Source organism: Colletotrichum jinshuiense, chromosome 8, assembly GCF_051148585.1.
Source record: "Colletotrichum jinshuiense chromosome 8, complete sequence".
In the NCBI taxonomy this organism is placed as follows: Eukaryota; Fungi; Ascomycota; class Sordariomycetes; order Glomerellales; family Glomerellaceae; genus Colletotrichum; species Colletotrichum jinshuiense.
The window spans coordinates 1,538,446-1,555,521 of record NC_139315.1 but is presented as its reverse complement, the minus strand read 5'-3'; the positions used below and the strand labels follow the sequence as shown (position 1 = coordinate 1,555,521).

General features: G+C 53.3%; 4 protein-coding genes across 4 annotated transcripts; 3 read left to right on the top strand and 1 right to left on the bottom strand.

The window, feature by feature from the left end:
• Positions 1-167: 167 nt before the first annotated feature.
• EsH8_VIII_000429 (P-loop containing nucleoside triphosphate hydrolase protein) lies at positions 168-2,360 on the top strand (the record flags this gene model as incomplete). The annotated part of the gene is made up of 1 exon (XM_083269471.1): positions 168-2,360. One exon carries the CDS (start codon positions 168-170, stop codon positions 2,358-2,360), a length of 2,193 nt encoding a protein of 730 aa, XP_083129239.1.
• An 815-nt stretch (positions 2,361-3,175) lies between these two features.
• On the top strand, positions 3,176-6,888 carry EsH8_VIII_000428 (chitin synthase class II; the record flags this gene model as incomplete). Its single annotated transcript, XM_083269470.1, has 3 exons — positions 3,176-3,321; positions 3,889-5,627; positions 5,681-6,888. The coding sequence occupies 3 exons, from the start codon at positions 3,176-3,178 to the stop codon at positions 6,886-6,888; spliced, it is 3,093 nt and encodes a 1,030-aa protein (XP_083129238.1).
• Positions 6,889-8,553: 1,665 nt separating this feature from the next.
• On the top strand, positions 8,554-10,488 carry EsH8_VIII_000427 (uncharacterized protein; the record flags this gene model as incomplete). Its single annotated transcript, XM_083269469.1, has 5 exons — positions 8,554-8,608; positions 8,754-8,841; positions 8,905-9,063; positions 9,141-9,438; positions 9,544-10,488. 5 exons carry the CDS (start codon positions 8,554-8,556, stop codon positions 10,486-10,488), a joined length of 1,545 nt encoding a protein of 514 aa, XP_083129237.1.
• A 1,714-nt stretch (positions 10,489-12,202) lies between these two features.
• Positions 12,203-12,652, bottom strand: EsH8_VIII_000426 (uncharacterized protein; the record flags this gene model as incomplete). The annotated part of the gene is made up of 2 exons (XM_083269468.1): positions 12,203-12,446; positions 12,510-12,652. The coding sequence occupies 2 exons, from the start codon at positions 12,650-12,652 to the stop codon at positions 12,203-12,205; spliced, it is 387 nt and encodes a 128-aa protein (XP_083129236.1).
• Positions 12,653-17,076: the final 4,424 nt, after the last annotated feature.

The following is a 17,076-nucleotide window of genomic DNA, read 5'->3' as shown; positions in this document are numbered from 1 at the left end:
GTTGGTCGGGTTGTGATTGATGGTGATGCGGTTGAGACGACGAGGTTAGCTGGGAGCTTGCGCTTCGGTGATGTGCCTGGAGCTTTCCGCCTGCCGCTGTATTGCGTTGCGTTGCTCCCCCCCGTCCTTCGCCTTAGCTAATGCTTGCACGTGACTTCTAGGCTGAAATGCAGGCGCGGCAGCAGCTTATCTTATCCCTGTTTCCCCTTCCGTCCCCCGGGGGCGAGCTAAGGCGGGGTGGGTCTTGTAGTGGGGCGATGACGGACGAGCTTCACACCGAGATCGCAGCTCGCTTCTTACGTACAAAAAGTCCGGGGAAAAGCTGTCCCCGGATTCGACCCGAGGTTCGCAATGTTGAGTCAGAACACACGGAATGGTGGTCAATCGACCCTGAAAACACGATGCGGCTACCGAACCGCTCTCCCCCGATCCTGCGGATCGCCAATGGCAGCTTCTACCGACAGCACCCTAACGTGCACTCGACGCACCCGAACCCGCCGCTGTTCAGCGACCTGAGTTTCGAGCTGCAGTCGTTCGCCGAGACCAAGAGTCACTGGTGCATTGTCGGCCCCTCGCTCTCGGGCAAGACCACGCTGTTGCAGGTTCTGAGGGGCCAGCACCTCGCCATCCCCGCGGCGGCAAGGGCATATCCCTACCTCTCAACCGATGAGGTTCCCCCGCGGCTGCGGAGCGCGAGTAAGGCGATCCAGTATGTCGGATTCGACGGCGAGCACAGCGGGGGGCTGGGCGGGCCAACGACGAGCGCCTATCTGGCCGCCCGATACGAGTCCAGGCGAGAGAATACGGACTTCTCGCTGAGGGACTTTTTGTTGGGGAACACGGAGCTGAACCCGTCGGAGAAGCAGGCGGGCGAGGAGGACACGATCCCGCGGGGCCTGCTGGAGCGGGTTGTTGTGGACCTGAGGCTCGACCAGCTCATGGACCTGCCGGTTGCATTCCTGAGCAACGGACAGGGGAGGAGGGCGCGCATCGCGAGGGCGCTATTGACAACGCCCGAGGTTCTGCTGCTGGACGAGCCGTTCATGGGACTTGACCCTCCTACCGTGGCGTCGCTAAGCCCGCTTCTTCAATCGTTGGCTGAGAAGCAGAGCCCACGCCTTGTTCTCAGCGCCAGGCCGCAGGACCCTCTGCCTGAATGGATCACGCACTTGATTTACCTCCGGAGCGACTGCCAGATTGGTTCGATGGGCCCCAAGGACACTGTGCTGGAGGGCTTGAGGAAGTATGTCAGGGGCGTGTGGAAAGGCGGCTTGCAGGAGGACGAGAAGCTCCCGGTGCACTCGCTGGTGGAGATGGGCAAGACGTTGACCGCGAAGGGCATCGAGGGCGAGGGCCTTTTTGAGGCGAAGGAGAAGGACAAGCACATCGCCGACCCTGGTGCCACAACGGATGCCACAGCTTCCGGAGCCGGTGTCGGCGAGCCTTTGTTGGAGATGGACGGCTGCCAAGTGCGATATGGAAGCAAGATTGCACTTGGAAACTGGTCTCAAGATACACCATCCGGACCTAAAAAGGGCCTTATATGGACGGTCCGGAGGAGAGAACGATGGGGAGTGTTTGGTCCGAACGGGTCAGGCAAGACTACCATTGTATCGCTCCTGTGTTCCGATCACCCTCAAACATACTCTCTGCCCATCAAACTATTTGGCAAGAGCCGCTTGCCCGAGCCCGGTTCGGGCCAGCGACCCGTCACATTCTGGGACATTCAGTCACGAATTGGGCACTCGAGTCCCGAGGTTCACCAGCATATGCCCCGCAGCCTGACGGTGCGACAGGTTCTTGAGAACGCTTGGGCAGACACATTCAAGGGATTCCCCAAACTTGACGACGAAGCACGCGGAAAGATTGAGGCGACGTTACGCTGGTTCGCACCGGAGCTGAACCCAGTGTACCAAAAGGTAGCTGGTAGCGACAACTTCGCCTGGGCCGACGAGTATCTCTTCGGCGGTCTGTCATTCAGCGCCCAGCGCATCGCCTTATTGCTCCGCGCCATCATCAAGAACCCCGACGTGGTGGTGCTCGACGAGGCGTTCAGCGGCATGGACGACGCCGTCAGGGACAAGTGCATGCTCTTTCTCGCCAAGGGGGAGGAGAAGGCGTACAGCGGAGAACGCATTGTGGACAGCGAGATTGCCAAGGCGGGCAAAGTGAGGGTCAAGGGTCTTTCTGATGACCAGGCATTGATCTGCATCAGTCACATTAAAGAGGAGGTCCCGGATTGCGTGCGTGAGTGGATCTGCCTACCCGAGGCGAACGAGGGGCTGCCGGCGAGGTTTGGTCGGTTTGATGGGCCGTTGAGGACGGACGAGAAGCGCTGGAGGAGCCTTTGGGGCGTGTAGTATTATATAGCGAGATATCTTCCTTTACTCAGGCAAGTAAGTACTGCACACGTGGGAACCAGCCACCTACGTTACGAAGTCGAGCCAAAAGAAACTATCCAATCCTCCCGGGGCCAGTCGAATGCGCGCAAAGGCCATGTCGTGCCCCCGGTTGCGAGTTGACAGATTCAGGCGGAGCTCAGCGGATGGGGGGAACTTGGGGTCCCGGTGACGCTGCAGTGCAGGTGAGTCCAAATCTGTTTGTTTCCACGGCCGTTTTTGGCAATACGATCAGGAACAAGTTGGCGGACCAGGGCGCTAGCAGCCGCTTAGGGGATCCACACCCAGGCTCAGCCCCTTGCGTCGGCCCGCTTTTCGCGACCAGGACACCACACGGATCTCACGCACGCATGGCCGTTGCCCGGCCAACTTGATCAACCTCTTCGATCCGTCCTGTTGCCCCTCGACACTCGCGGATGGGCTGGGAGTCGCATAGGACACACGTCGCAACCCACACACGTGCTGCCTTAGCTGCTGGCTCCTTATCATCCCTCTCGATCCCACTTTGCAAAAAGCTACCTAGTCTCTGCATTATCGGTTATGCCACTTGGAATTCGTCGAGAAATTCCCGGCGACGCATCCCTCAATTGACTTACACCCATTTTCGAGCATCGAGTGTCCAACAGCGAAACCGGCGCCACAACCTGACCGGACCACGCCAGCCCTCACTCGCAATCTCATCGCGGCGCCAGCCCGTTGTAGAGGAAAAAAGAACTCCACCGACTGGCCTCCCAAGACATTCGTCCCAGTAACCGGAGGCGCAAACAACGCCCAAGATGGACCCGAACACCCCATCGCGCCCGCCTGACTACAGCCTCCCTGCCTACGATGACCGCGACGACGACACCCCGACCGGGCGCTCAAACAATCCTGCAGCCATCCGCCTGTTGACTTCAGTGGAGGAACCTTTGGACAGCCGACCGTACGTAGCACCCAGCGCTCGCCAGCAGACACACGTCTGCAGCAACAGCACATTGCAACCGCATCTTCCTGCTTCATCTTCCTGTTCTTCTGCCTCTACTTGCCCTTCTTCATCTCTACGGCCAAGCCAAAAGACGCCCGAGTCGTCGCCCAGCCTTTTCCCGCGTCCACTCTCGCTGCGCAGGAAGAAGCCGGACGCAGCAGACCCGGCGATCTCTACCCCAGATCACCTCGACGCGCTGCGGCAGCAGGAGGAGGCCCAACCGACAGTTCCCTCATCTCCGGAGCCCATCCGCGCGTCACGGAGAAGCGGCGTAAACGTCGTTGATTTCGGTGCTTCGCAACAATCTCACTACCAGCCGGCGCGGTCTGCAACTGTCAAGCTACAGAAGAGGAAGAAACCCAGTTTCGTCAGGGAGGCAGAGTTGCGGGACAGTCTCCCAATCATTCCGGAGGGTCCTTCGTTGCGGAAAAGTCAACTGCACAAGTCCTCCAGCTGCCCCGTTGCCCCTTCGTCAGATGATTCTAGTAATGGGACAGGAATAAGCTCACACTCAGAGAACAATAGGCCCCGATCAAGTCGACGATCATACGCATCGTCCATCCTTTCCGACCGCTCTGCTTCCATCAGAGACCCTCCCAGCATGCCGCCTCCCGATTCGACTTATGTCCCTTTCCAAGGCCGCGACTACGCCCGCGAGTATGAGCGCACTTACGAGCAGGAGTACCAAGACGACTACCCGTACGAGTATCAGTCCGGCCGTGACTCGCCGACAAGGACATACAGCCCTTCCCGACTTTCATCCGACTTCACCAGACCACCCCCATCAGGAGTGTATGAGCCTGCAGACCTCAATGGCAGCCCGAGGCCGGGAACGCCATCATCAAGATACGGCGGAAGCCCCAGACGACCGCTTCCCCCAGCGCCGCTATTCTCGACCGGCGCAAACCGCAATTCGGCTGCCTTCGCAGACGATGCAACAGTCTCAATTCCTCTGCATGATAGCGAAGATGTTTTTGGGCCTGAGACTGACATCAGCGAAACCCAGCCCATGAGGGAATCGTACATGTCACAAGACCAGGTCACGCTTAGTGAGGAGGGGACCGAGACCGACATCAACGAAAAGGTTGAGCACTATGGCCCGGCACCCGACGGAATGCAGGAGCGTCGAGGCGTACGCGCGCCGCAGATGTCCAGAAAGGAGGTTCAGCTCATCAACGGAGAGCTTGTCCTGGAGTGCAAGATCCCCACGATCCTCTACAGTTTCCTGCCCCGCCGCGACGAGGTTGAGTTCACCCACATGAGATACACGGCCGTCACTTGCGACCCGGACGACTTTGTTGACCGCGGCTACAAGCTTCGTCAGTGCATTGGCAAGACGACCCGTGAGACGGAGCTGTTTATCTGCGTCACCATGTACAACGAAACCGAGTTCGACTTCACGAGAACCATGTACGCCGTCATGAAGAACATCTCCCACTTCTGCTCCCGTTCGCGCTCGCGCACCTGGGGCGACAACGGTTGGCAGAAGATCGTCGTGTGCATCGTTTCCGACGGCAGAGAAAAGATTCACCCCCGGACGCTCGACGCATTGGCAGCCATGGGCGTGTACCAGCACGGCATCGCCAAGAACTACGTCAACCAGAAGGCTGTGCAAGCCCACGTATATGAGTATACGACGCAGGTCTCGCTCGATTCCGACCTCAAGTTCAAGGGCGCCGAGAAGGGCATCGTCCCTTGCCAGCTGATCTTTTGTCTGAAGGAAAAGAACCAGAGGAAGCTGAACTCGCATCGTTGGTTCTTCAACGCCTTTGGAAAGGCTCTCAACCCGAACGTGTGCATTTTGCTCGACGTCGGCACCAGGCCTGGCGGTACATCGCTGTACCACCTCTGGAAGGCATTCGATAACGACTCAAACGTCGCTGGTGCTTGTGGAGAGATCAAGGCTATGAAGGGTCGTTTCGGAGTAAATCTCTTGAACCCTCTTGTCGCTTCGCAAAACTTTGAGTACAAGATGTCCAACATTCTCGACAAGCCTCTCGAGTCCATCTTTGGCTACATTACCGTCTTGCCCGGTGCTCTCAGTGCCTACCGATACCACGCCCTGCAGAATGACGAGACGGGTCACGGCCCTCTGAGTCAGTACTTCAAGGGAGAGACGTTGCACGGTCAGCATGCGGACGTGTTCACGGCGAACATGTACCTTGCCGAAGATCGTATTCTTTGCTGGGAGCTGGTCGCCAAGCGCGGAGAGAGCTGGGTGTTGAAGTATGTTAAGGGGTGCCATGGTGAGACGGACGTGCCAGGTAAGAGCCACCATTCTCCTCTCAACTGGCCCACATCAACTAATTGAAAATAGACACGGTTCCCGAATTCATCTCGCAGCGAAGACGTTGGCTCAACGGCGCCTTCTTTGCCGCTGTGTACTCGCTGGTTCACTTCAAGCAGATCTGGGGCACAGACCACAGCATCACCCGCAAGGTCCTCCTCCACGTTGAATTCATCTACCAGTTCTTGCAGCTTGTCTTCACCTACTTCTCCCTGGCAAACTTCTACCTGACATTCTACTTCGTTGCGGGCGGTCTGGCTGATCCACTGGTGGACCCCTTCGGTCACAGCATCGGTTCTTACATCTTCACGTTCCTACGGTACACCTGTGTGTTGCTCATATGTGCGCAATTCATCCTATCGCTGGGCAACCGTCCGCAGGGAGCGAGGAAACTGTACCTGTTCAGCATCATCGTCTACTCCATCATCATGATTTATACGACGTTCGCCACCATCTTCATTGTCGTGCGCCAGCTCAAGGAAAAGGACAATCCCGACATCCACTTGGGCAACAACGTTTTCACCAACTTTATCGTCTCGATTCTCTCGACGATTGGCCTGTATTTCATCATGTCCTTCGTGTACCTCGACCCCTGGCACTTGTTCACCAGCGCGGCCCAGTACTTCATGCTGCTGCCGGCATACATCTGCACCCTGCAGGTCTACGCCTTCTGCAACACGCACGACGTGACATGGGGAACCAAGGGAGACAACGTCATGAAGACGGATCTCGGCGGTGCCATCGGCAAGGGCAACAGTGTCGAGCTCGAGATGCCATCTGAGCAGCTCGATATCGATTCCGGATACGACGAGGCGCTGCGCAACCTCCGCGATCGTGTTGATGTCCCAGCCGCAGCCGTTTCCGAGGCGCAGCTGCAGGAAGACTACTACAAGAGCGTTCGCACGTACATGGTGCTCTGCTGGCTCATCGCCAACGCCATCCTCGCTATGGCCGTATCTGAGGCGTATAGTAAGAGCGGCATCGGTGAGAACTACTACCTTGCCTTCATTCTCTGGTCGGTGGCGATTTTGGCACTCTTCCGCGCCATTGGTTCCGGCACGTTTGCGATTGTGAATTTGGTGAACATGGCCGTTGACGGCCAGGTGCGCATGAGCCTCAAGGTGCCCAAGTGGATGGGCGGCTTCGGCAGCAAGGTCAGCGAGAAGATGAGCAGCATTTCGAGCAGCGTGGGAAGCAGCGTCGGCGGGAGCCGTCTGAGCAGTGCTTTTGGTCGCTGATGATCCTCCCGCGCCTTTTGGTTTTTTTTCCCTCCCGCGCCTTTTGGTTTTTTTTCCCTCCCGCGCCTTTCCTGACGAAGACATGGTTGACTCTTGCAAATTTGGCGTTTATGATTCCCGTTTTTCCCCCTCCTCATATCTCCCATTGCAAACGAAAGAAAAAAACTGTTGCAAGGAGAGCAGTTTGGGTTGTTGTCGTTGTCGTTTGTGTTTTTTGTTATTGTTTATGTTTTTTTTGCTTCAGAGATATCAGATGGGACCTTTGTTGTTTTTCATGATGGATATGGGAAAACTCGAAGCCCTTTTTATGTAATGATTGAAGAACTTGTCGGATTGCAGCGGCGATGAATCGACGACACTTTGGTTTGCGGTACGAGGATTGAAGACTCATGTGTAAATAGACGAGAACCCAAAAATGAGAAGATGCCTGAGAGATGCCCGCGGAAGTTTTAGTTTTTTTTCACCTCTCCATGCTTATGAATGTGCTTGTGACTGACTGTATGTCGACGCCGAGGCCGTGGGTGGCTGCGTTTGTCGTTGAGTATTCCGTTCTCTTCCTCCCAACACTGGTATGTTTCCCGACTCCTCGGCAAGTTTGTAAAACCCAGCAGTCTCCAGAGAGTTTGCCAGTAATGTTTTCGTTGCTAATTTTATTTCATTTGGGTCGATAATCGCTAGTGGCAACATCGATAATTAGAAAGTTCGAGTGTGCATGCATTCATTAGGTTAAGATAAGGACTGCATGGCCCTTGAATCGACGCTCTTGTTGATACTCGACTGGCAACCGAGACGCTCTAGCGTAAAAGAGTCGATTTCCAGCTTCATTTATCCATTTTTATAACGATGCGCTGAATCTGCACAACATGTGTGTAGCTAGAGGTGGTAGTCGTCGGTATTCGTAGTATACCAACGTTGCAGCAGCGTTCCCCATCAGCGTCGACCTTGGAAACCGGGAAATGCGGAGAGCTTCACGGATAACACAAGGATACCCTACCTTTTGGTTTTACCCCGGACGCCAATTCCGCCCGCACAAGAAGCTTCTCCGAAGATTGGCTTTTCCGGCGTGGATCTTTTCGGCGAGACGGGGAACTTGCAGTTCCGCAGTGCAGCGGTGGCCGGGCCGGACTCCCACCGTGCGACTCCGGCATATGCGTCCCAAAACGTTTCCCGCCTTGCTAGTTGAAATGCACCATCCCTCTTCGAACTCAATCGTCTCCCCCCCAAACTGACTGCACCTTAATATTTTACAATTTCTCTTTTATCGTTTTTTTCTCTCGCCAACACGACCTTCCAGGGTTTGAGTTGATCGGCCCTCCCCAAAACTGCCGGACCCGATTCCCGATGACCCCGCCACGTGATGAGAGATGGTGAAATCGCTTCTGAGGATGGCGACAGATGGCGAATGCATCCGATCAACCCAGTTTACCTCCAGAAACCCCTCCCACCACCCGACAGATGACAAATGGGCATGGCCTGACTCGGCTGGGAAAGGTCGTTCGATCCCCCAGAGGTCTTTTGTTCTCTCCTTAAATATTTTGTAACAAAAAAAGAGCGTTTCTTGGTAGATCCGGTTTTTGATTAAACGGTGTCGGTCACTCTCTCGTGTAACCACCGCCTTGGCCTGAGCTTTTATTTTTATTTTTAAATACCGAGTGACACACAATCATGGGCGGCGAACGGAGGATCAAGTCCGTTGCCATCATTGGCGCCGGCGCTGCAGGTAAAACTTACACCAACTCCCTCTCCTCCGTCCACGGCGTGTCCCTACCGGCTTGATTAAAAGACGCCAAGGTTGAACGTCTGTGCGTTTACTTTCACAACTCTTAAAGACGGCGGGACTGACTCTGTTTGTCTCAATCCTCTAGGCGCCGTTACGGCTGCAGCATTCCAGGCGGAGAACTACTTTGAGAGGATTCAGGTGTTCGAACGCAGAGAGACCGCTGGCGGCACATGGTACTGCGGCTCCTCCCCAAGATCTGCAAAGTGTGGGGGACCCTGACTGACTCCCCTTCTCAGGATATACGATGCAAGCCCGTCTGAGCTTCCTCCGCTCCAGCCGGGGCTCCTCCCCCCGGATGTCGACCCGGCTGTGGAGATCCCGAGCGAGCTGCCCCAGGTCAAGCCCCACAGCCAACGGGAGCGGTACTCACAGACGCCCATCTACCACTCTTTGACGTGAGTTCTCCGGCCTGGGCAAACGCAGGAACATAGTGAAGCAAGCTACTTACACGAGGGATGTTTTTTTTCTACAGCACCAACGTCCCGGACGTCGCAATGTCCTTCTCGGACTCGAGGTTCGCCTACGGGCCGTTTGCGCCGCACTGGATCCCCCGCCAGTACATTGAAAACTACTTTTCCCTGCACAAGACGGACTCCCTGCTGGTGCTCAACACGACCGTCGAGGACGTGACCAGGATCCTGGCCAAGGACCGGCCCGAGCAGTGGAGGTTGACGCTGCGCAGATTCGACGCCGCGCGCAACGCCGATGTCTGGTGGCAGGAGGTGTTTGATGCCGTCGTCTTTGCGAACGGCCATTACTCTGTTCCTTTCGTAAGTTTTACTCGTTTTCCCGTCCAACACCCCCTCGAGCCTTGTCTTGGACGTGGTCGTCGTTTTTGCCATGACTTGAGAGAGATGGGCTGACTGTTTCCGCAGGTGCCTCGCGTCAAGGGTCTGGACGAGTACATCAAGAAGTTCCCCGGCCGGGTAGTCCACTCCAAGACGTACCGCACCCCGCAACCTTTCACTGGCCAGAAGATTGTGACCATCGGCAACTCCGCCTCGGGCCACGACGTGACGGAGGAGCTGGTCAAGACGGCACGCACCCCCGTGTTCCAGTCGCGGCGCTCCAAGTCCCGCTGGGACGGCGACGAGCCGCCGCCAGGGATCGCGTGGAAGCCCGTCATCAAGGAGTTCCGCCTGGACGGGCGGATCATCTTCGAGGACGACTCGTACCTCGACGACGTCGACCACGTCATCTACTGCACTGGGTACAAGCCGTCGTACCCGTTCTGGAACTCCGAGGCCAACGGCGGGAGGGCCCTGTACGACTACGAGAAGGGCAAGCTGATCAAGACGTTCTGGCACACCTTTTTCCAGGACTTTGAGACGCTGGGCATCGTGGGCATGCCGAGGGTCCTGACCTTCCGGAGCTTCGAGTACCAGGCCATCGCGCTGGCGAGGGTCTTCTCCGGGAGGCACTCGGTCGCGCTGCCGCCCGTCGAGGAGCAGGAGCGGTGGGAGAAGGAGCGCGAGGAGACGGTCCAGAGGGAGGGGCGGAAGTTCCACGACATCGCCTGGGAGACGGGCGAGACCTTCGAGTGGCTCAACTGGCTGTTCCGGGTCGCGGGGCTGCCGACCCTCAGGGGCAAGGGGCGCACGCCGCCCGTGCTCTCGGAGGAGGTGATCTGGGCCGTCGAGCACTTGAGGAAGTACCCCGAGCCCGGAAACCCCATCGAAGGCGAGGACGAAGGCAAGAAGAAGGATGGGGGGTCCAGCAAGGGGTTCTATAGAGATGACGTCGATCAACGAGGAGAGGAGCACAAGGGGAAGTGGTCGCTGGTGCAGAGGCCCAAGAAAGACCTCCTAGGCTTCATCTGATTGACATGTTTACACAAGGCTGGCCGTGACAGATCCAATGGCCATTTTTAGATATGAAGCGTGTTATTGCATAACGAATGAAGAAATCAGTGTTTGTACTAGTGGCTGGCAGAACTGTTCATTTTTGAGGAGCTCGTGAAAAGACCCGTTGACAGCAAAATACGACATCTTGCGTTTCGTCGAGTAGATGGGTTTCAAACGCGAATATGCTGTGGCTCCAAATCGCGGACGGCGCACTCGATATATAGCACCCTGCACCCCTGTCACAACTAAACCTACAAAGAAAAAGTACAAGAGAGGAATCACGGCAGGGTCAGAGATTCTTCTAGCCATTAGCCACTTTAAGCACCTGTTTCCTAAGGTTGTAACATTGTGTCATTATACATGTTCCTAGTTACGCTTTCGTGCGATCCCACGAACTTGGGTTAAGATACTTCCTAACATGTCGTTTGAAAGCAGGAAACCTTACCATCTCTCACCATCGGACAGATAGCACTAGCAGTACAATCATCTTGCTGCCTCTGTTTCTAAAATTAACACTCTCAATCATTCGCTGTCAATTGAACAAATAACAAAGGAGTATGTTCTTTTTATTTGTATGTATTCTTTACCGTTTTGAATTTCGTACAAAGCCAAACCTGAGGCGTATTACGCTTCCAAAATCATTACGTAAAGACACAACGATGAACAAGCTATTTCCTTTATATTATGGCTTTTGTTTAAGGGCGATGTATTGCCTTAGTGCCTTAAATAAGGCTCAAGATTATACCGTGAGTAAATTCCGACGTTTAAGTATCTAGTCCAAGTTAAGTGCGTAATTCGGATTATGCAATGAAACACTCTTACTTTTAATTGAAGGGTAATGATCTAGTGACGTTGAGTTTTAAACTCAACACGAGTGGTAAACACAGTTATACGCCCGAGGATGCCAAATTGGATGTGATGTTGAATTTCCAATGCTCTTCGTAAAACTGAGCCAAGTCAGATCCAATGTACCCCCTCATGGATGAAAGGTTTCTAGTGGTCTTGATCTAATTTCATTGACACCATAGGTGATTATTTGAACTGCGAGGACGTCTCCAAGAACCTTAATATTGGAGCTCTTCAGTGTTTGTATTAATTTATTCCAGATGGAAGACTATGCGGTGACTGCAAGCTGTCGGCCTTGGCCAAGGTGACATCTTAGGCCCCATGATCTATGTCCTCTTTTTTTTTTTTTTTTTGGGGGGGGGGGGGGTTGTGGATAACGAGTGAAGATTGCTCTACAGCTTCATGTTGCTAGTAAAAGGGATCCAAAATCTAGCCGGTATCCTGGACTCATCCAATCTCACAATCGCTCGTCATACTTTAAGTTACTTTTGGAATCGCAGGGTATCTGTTGTATACAACAGGACTGCCCGTATGGGCTGGAGCTCGCCGAATATCAATAAGGTATATTCGGAAGCTGTAAATCGGTATGTAGAAGTGAAAGTAGAAGGTTGGCAGCAGCAGCAGCGGAATCGTAGATATAGCTGTTGGCAGCCCGGAGACGTAATCTCCGGGCTCCGCTGCTGCGGCCGGCAGCCCGTATTCTGGTCACGTAATCCAACAGTTACAGCACTTGAAAATAACCCTTGGATCTTGAGGCTCGTGTTTATGTCACAGTAGAGTTTCAGAATCAGAAACGACACGAATTTTTTCCGTGCAGCTACCCCAAGTTCATGTCCATTACGCCTTACTCTTCCGCAAGAGGGGATGCCTCGATGACCTGAACCGAACCATCCTCTTCCGCCTTCTCGACCGCACCATTGCTGGCTACACGGCAGCAGGATCCAGGGAAACTGGTATATCCAGTACCAATGTAGCCCCAAGGGGGGTCACATCCGTGAATACCGCGGTTGATGTTGTCTTGGTTGATGTAGTAGATGCGAGATCCCGCACACATGCAAACGGTGGGAACACAGCAGGTAGGAGAGGCGCTGTTGCCGAGTTATTTCGTCAGCGAAGAGGATACTCATGTAAGATTTTGGGTATAAACGTACAAGTAGTAGCAGCCACTCGCGGTCTGGCGAGAAGCAAGCTCGTGATCTTCGGCCCGGATGGCAACCGAAGCATCCTCTGTCATAGGGGTGGCAGAAGTAAGATTAAATGCCATCGCGGCAAAGGCAAAGACGGAGAACTTCATCCTTTCGATCGGTTTTCTATATTAAAATAGCTCTCTGATGAGTATAAGATGAAGGGAAAGGTGTGTGGTGCGTTTCTTCCGGTACTTTATATGTCTCGCCAATGATTTTCGGCCATCGTGGGAGTTCGTGGACTTGAAGCTAACCACAATTTTTGCATGGGGCTGCCTGAAATCAATGCCAAGTCCTATACCACTCTCAGGCAGTAATCATGAGAATGAAGCCGACTATGGAATTCCACCGTTGTGTAGTATTCATGTCGGTACAATGCGATGCCCGTTTGTGGCACAGAAGCACTATCGACCCCAGGCATCGGCCGCGAAACAAGTCTTTGTGTCTTGGTTTCCAAGATTGTGGCCTAAACCCCGACTTCTTTACCCCCTCCTGGTCATCTATCCAGATTATTCCAAACTCTGGTGCAAGCTGAGGAAACATGCCTCCTAGGCGCTGGGGTCACAATCGACTCAGTTACATCCATGGAAGTGGGGCTTGAAGGAAGCCATGTGTGAGACTGACCCTGCCCTGCTATCAGGATCAACTCGGTCATCCACGGAGGTGTATTTTGAATATGGTTGCCTGAATTCGATCCTTCTAGCTTGGAGATACACTCGAAGTTACCTTCTAGATATCCCACAGTGGTGAGGAACTATTGCAAACATCACGATAGCAGTCCGGTTTCGGGCCCCGGGCTAACTTGCCCCTGAATGTCTTCCTACCAGCTAAGAACATGGTAGTACGTCGTATAGATGCCCCAGATAGTAATAGTGGACCTGAGACCCCTGCCACTCTGACTTGCGCGGTGGAGTCCGGAGTGATCAGTGACATCGGTCCAATCCAATTTACGTATCCTAGACCAAGTCAGCCATCGATATTGGTGACTAGTCCTATTTTCCGCGTCGGGTTTTACTAGCAAAGCGCTTTGGGTTGAACAACCGTAGAGGCCAAGGCCGAAATTGTGCCGTTGCGCCTTAGGGCTGCATACGCGCCCAACTTATCGATTATCCCATGTTACTCCAAGACTAGTTATTTTATCCATGTATGTATTAGTGTTCTCTCATACATGTCCCGACCTGAGCACCCGGATTTTCGTGGCTCGCATGGTACTGCAGATGTAGGCTGATCTCGTAAAGCTATGCTGAGAGCACATAGGCAAGTAAAATGAAATGTGCGTCAAACGCCAACCTGAATCCGTCAAGCCAAAATAATAATAATGAACTGTTATGGAACTAGCCGTGACCCGCCGGCATTCGCTGTCGTCCCTCCGTGGCCTGCGGTTTCCATCCCTCCAGCGGATGTTGCAAGGCTTGTTTTCCCTGCGCCAAGAGTATTATTTGGTTGTTGTACTTTGGGCCTGGCGTATGAACCGCTGCCAAGTATATCGCAGCGCGGCTGAGATGCCTGCAGGCAACCTCTGAATCAGAGATACTTGGTTCAGATCCGTATGCGTTCGGAACTGATCTAGTGCGGGTGCAACCGTCCCTGGGCAATCCATATTAGGAAGGTGGTTGGGTTGGCGCTACTGCCGCACCCCTGGTAAGCCAGCATGTTTCCTCGGCTATCGGACGGATAAATTCATGAGTGGTGGCGCGATTAGGTATGGCATTCGTGAGGATGGCCTAATTTTAACGACAAGGGCGTGCCAACGCTCTATGCAGGGGATGTCCAAATACGTTTATTCCTTATCATTACAGGCTGCTAGCCACTTCAGTAAGAATCTATTGATGGGAGCCTTGTCAGCTAATCAGTGAATTCGCACCCGGAGCAGCTTGGTATATTATGGGGCGTTTCTGGGGTTCTGAGGGTGTAGAATTGGCCAATCTTGGGCCAGGTTGGCAATCTTCACTGCCTAGACGCGGTGGTTTTTGCGTTTCTCCGAATATTCTACAGGAAAAGGGCAGATAAGAAGAAGTCTTGCTCACAACAAGCTGTTAGAGTTAATCAGAAAGTTACTATTTTATGCCCATCATTGTGGCTTTCCCATGGCAATTGAGTTAGTGTTATGCCTTTGAGAATGCCTCAGGTGAAAAGTATTCATGTTCTTGACATTGAAGTTAATAAATGCCATGCCCTTTTTGAGTGAAGTCTTGGGCTGAAGGTCTCCGTCAAGTTGGATTACCCAAGCCCTCTTTCTCTATTTCGCACTCAATTGCTTTAGCCCTTCTAAGGTCCAACGTTCTCTACCACGAGTCTCATGAATACTTTGGCCTGATCTCCAGCCGTTGAGAATGGCTTTGGCCCTTCACTACTCCAAACCGAAATCTCTGTAATGCCCCTCAATCCCAGCACCTCCTTGTGCTGCAACAGAAAAATGGCTGGCCCTGATGCATGAGGTGTAGCTAGAATTGCAAGCCCTTCGTCCTGCTGCATAGTGAACGTAGCTCTGTCGGCCCAACTGGGGTATTCCTTATATTCGGCTTTTTGCAATGCCTCTTTGATCCATTTTAATGAATCATCATAGATGACGTTGGCTCGGAAGATGAGATTGATGTTTTTCGGATCGACCTTGTCCGCCTCGCACTGCTCGAGCCATTGGAAATAAATCATGTCCGACCACTGGTTAAGATCGGGAACATCACCTTGTTTCCATTTTTTGGCGTAATAACTAGGGCTGAAGTTGTAGTCCGCAATAAGCGCCCCAGACTTTGGGTAAATAACATTGGCGTAAAGCGCTTCTGTTGGCTAGGACGGTATGTTACAACGTTGTTCAGGCAGAGTATTCCGCTTCCATTGGATGGTTTTCACAGGAAGTGTTTCATAAATGAAGGAGAACTCACATAGCCTCTCATTCCATCTGTTTTCACAAACTCATCGTTATGTGTGTCTGAGAGAAGCCCCCCAGTATCCGTGTTCACTTTATGTTCGGGGTCATTGAACGCTTCGTCGAGTGCGGTACCATAACCTGGTCCTACGCCGTCGTCGTCTCCCGGCCGCTCTTGCGCGTTCCAGCCCCACCTGGCTAACAAGCTTTTGTCGGTGAATTGACTGGCAATCGACTTGTCGTTGTTACTCTTCTGTGCCTCTGCATTGTTCAAGGGGAATAGACATTTCAGGTAACGGCCTTTGTCGACTCGGCCTTGCCATGTGTTTGGGAAAACTTCAAACACCTGACGTATGTCCAATGACCCCGGTAGCTTGATATTGGCATCATCTCGGTTCGTAAGTAAGGAGTAGGGGCTTTCAGCATCTCTTCTAACCCTTTCACTCCTATTTATAGGAGGCAGATCATGATGAGAATTAACGAGGGCAGCTTGTGCAATAAAAATGACAAAAAATAGGACGCCGAGAACTCTTGCAAACCCAGCGGTCCGGGGGACGCGGGATAGCCCTACCATATCGACTGTGACCAAGTGGTAGTAGAGGGAGGGGCTGACGGGAGGCTTGAACTGGAATTATCTGAGATACGGTTTGGATTATATTATTATCGGAGCTCGGTTTCTTAAGGAGTTCACAGTGTTTGTTCAAAGCAACAAGATTGGCTACAAAATGTGAACTGCCACACTATTGCTTGCCCAATCGAGCGAGCGTCCTTTGCCTACACCGTGCCATCCTTGCCTTGTATTAAAGTACATGCCATCGAACACGCACAACCGATGTTCTCAGCCCTTTTTTGGTACCTAATATCACAGGTCTCGTGGCTCAAAGCAGTTGCCCAGAGTTCGGGGGTCAATAGATCCTATTGATCCGGGGTTATCTGCACGAACATGCAAGGGCCAGTCCGACCTTTACACAGCCATGACATGGGCCCTTGTCATTAATCCATGTTATGCATGTTCTCGAATGTAACATCTGGCTGGGCCTCTTGACTGGAAAGGATTGCGGGGCTACATTCTATCCCGGTGTAAACCAGCCATGAAAGTTGGCATTAGTTAGGCACCCATGCATGCAGTTGACAACAATCTAGTCATTCCTCCGCATTGCGTCGCTGCCAGTCCTCCTCTAATCTTCTCTCCACCTCAGCCAAATATCCCTCGCTCAAAATGCTTCGCCATGTAAATTCTTGATCGCCCCGCCCTCTTAGTGGTCCCCTCCCTGCAGATGCCCCGACCGGACTCATGAGCTCCAGCCTTATCAACTTTTCCCGCTCCCAGATTGCAAGTCCTAATTGTCGGAATGGCCAGAAATCAACACCGCGTATGGGAGACCGCGGATTGATGTGAAGATGGCCAAAGAACGACCATGCCGCGGAAGGGGCGTTCAGATGGCTGGTCCAGCCAGGCCAGGCATCGGGTCGTGGTGCCTCGGCCAAAACCGGCCATGAGGCTGTTGGCTCACCTTCCGACCATGGCTTTGGTAGTGATATGGTGTGTGCTTGGATGACTGTGTTTTCTTTTGATTCTATCGCGTATTCTTTGAGGAAATCCGTCACGGTAAGGACTTCCTCTAGCTGCAGACGCCAACCCTCAAAAAGGGTTTCTGGTGCCATTTT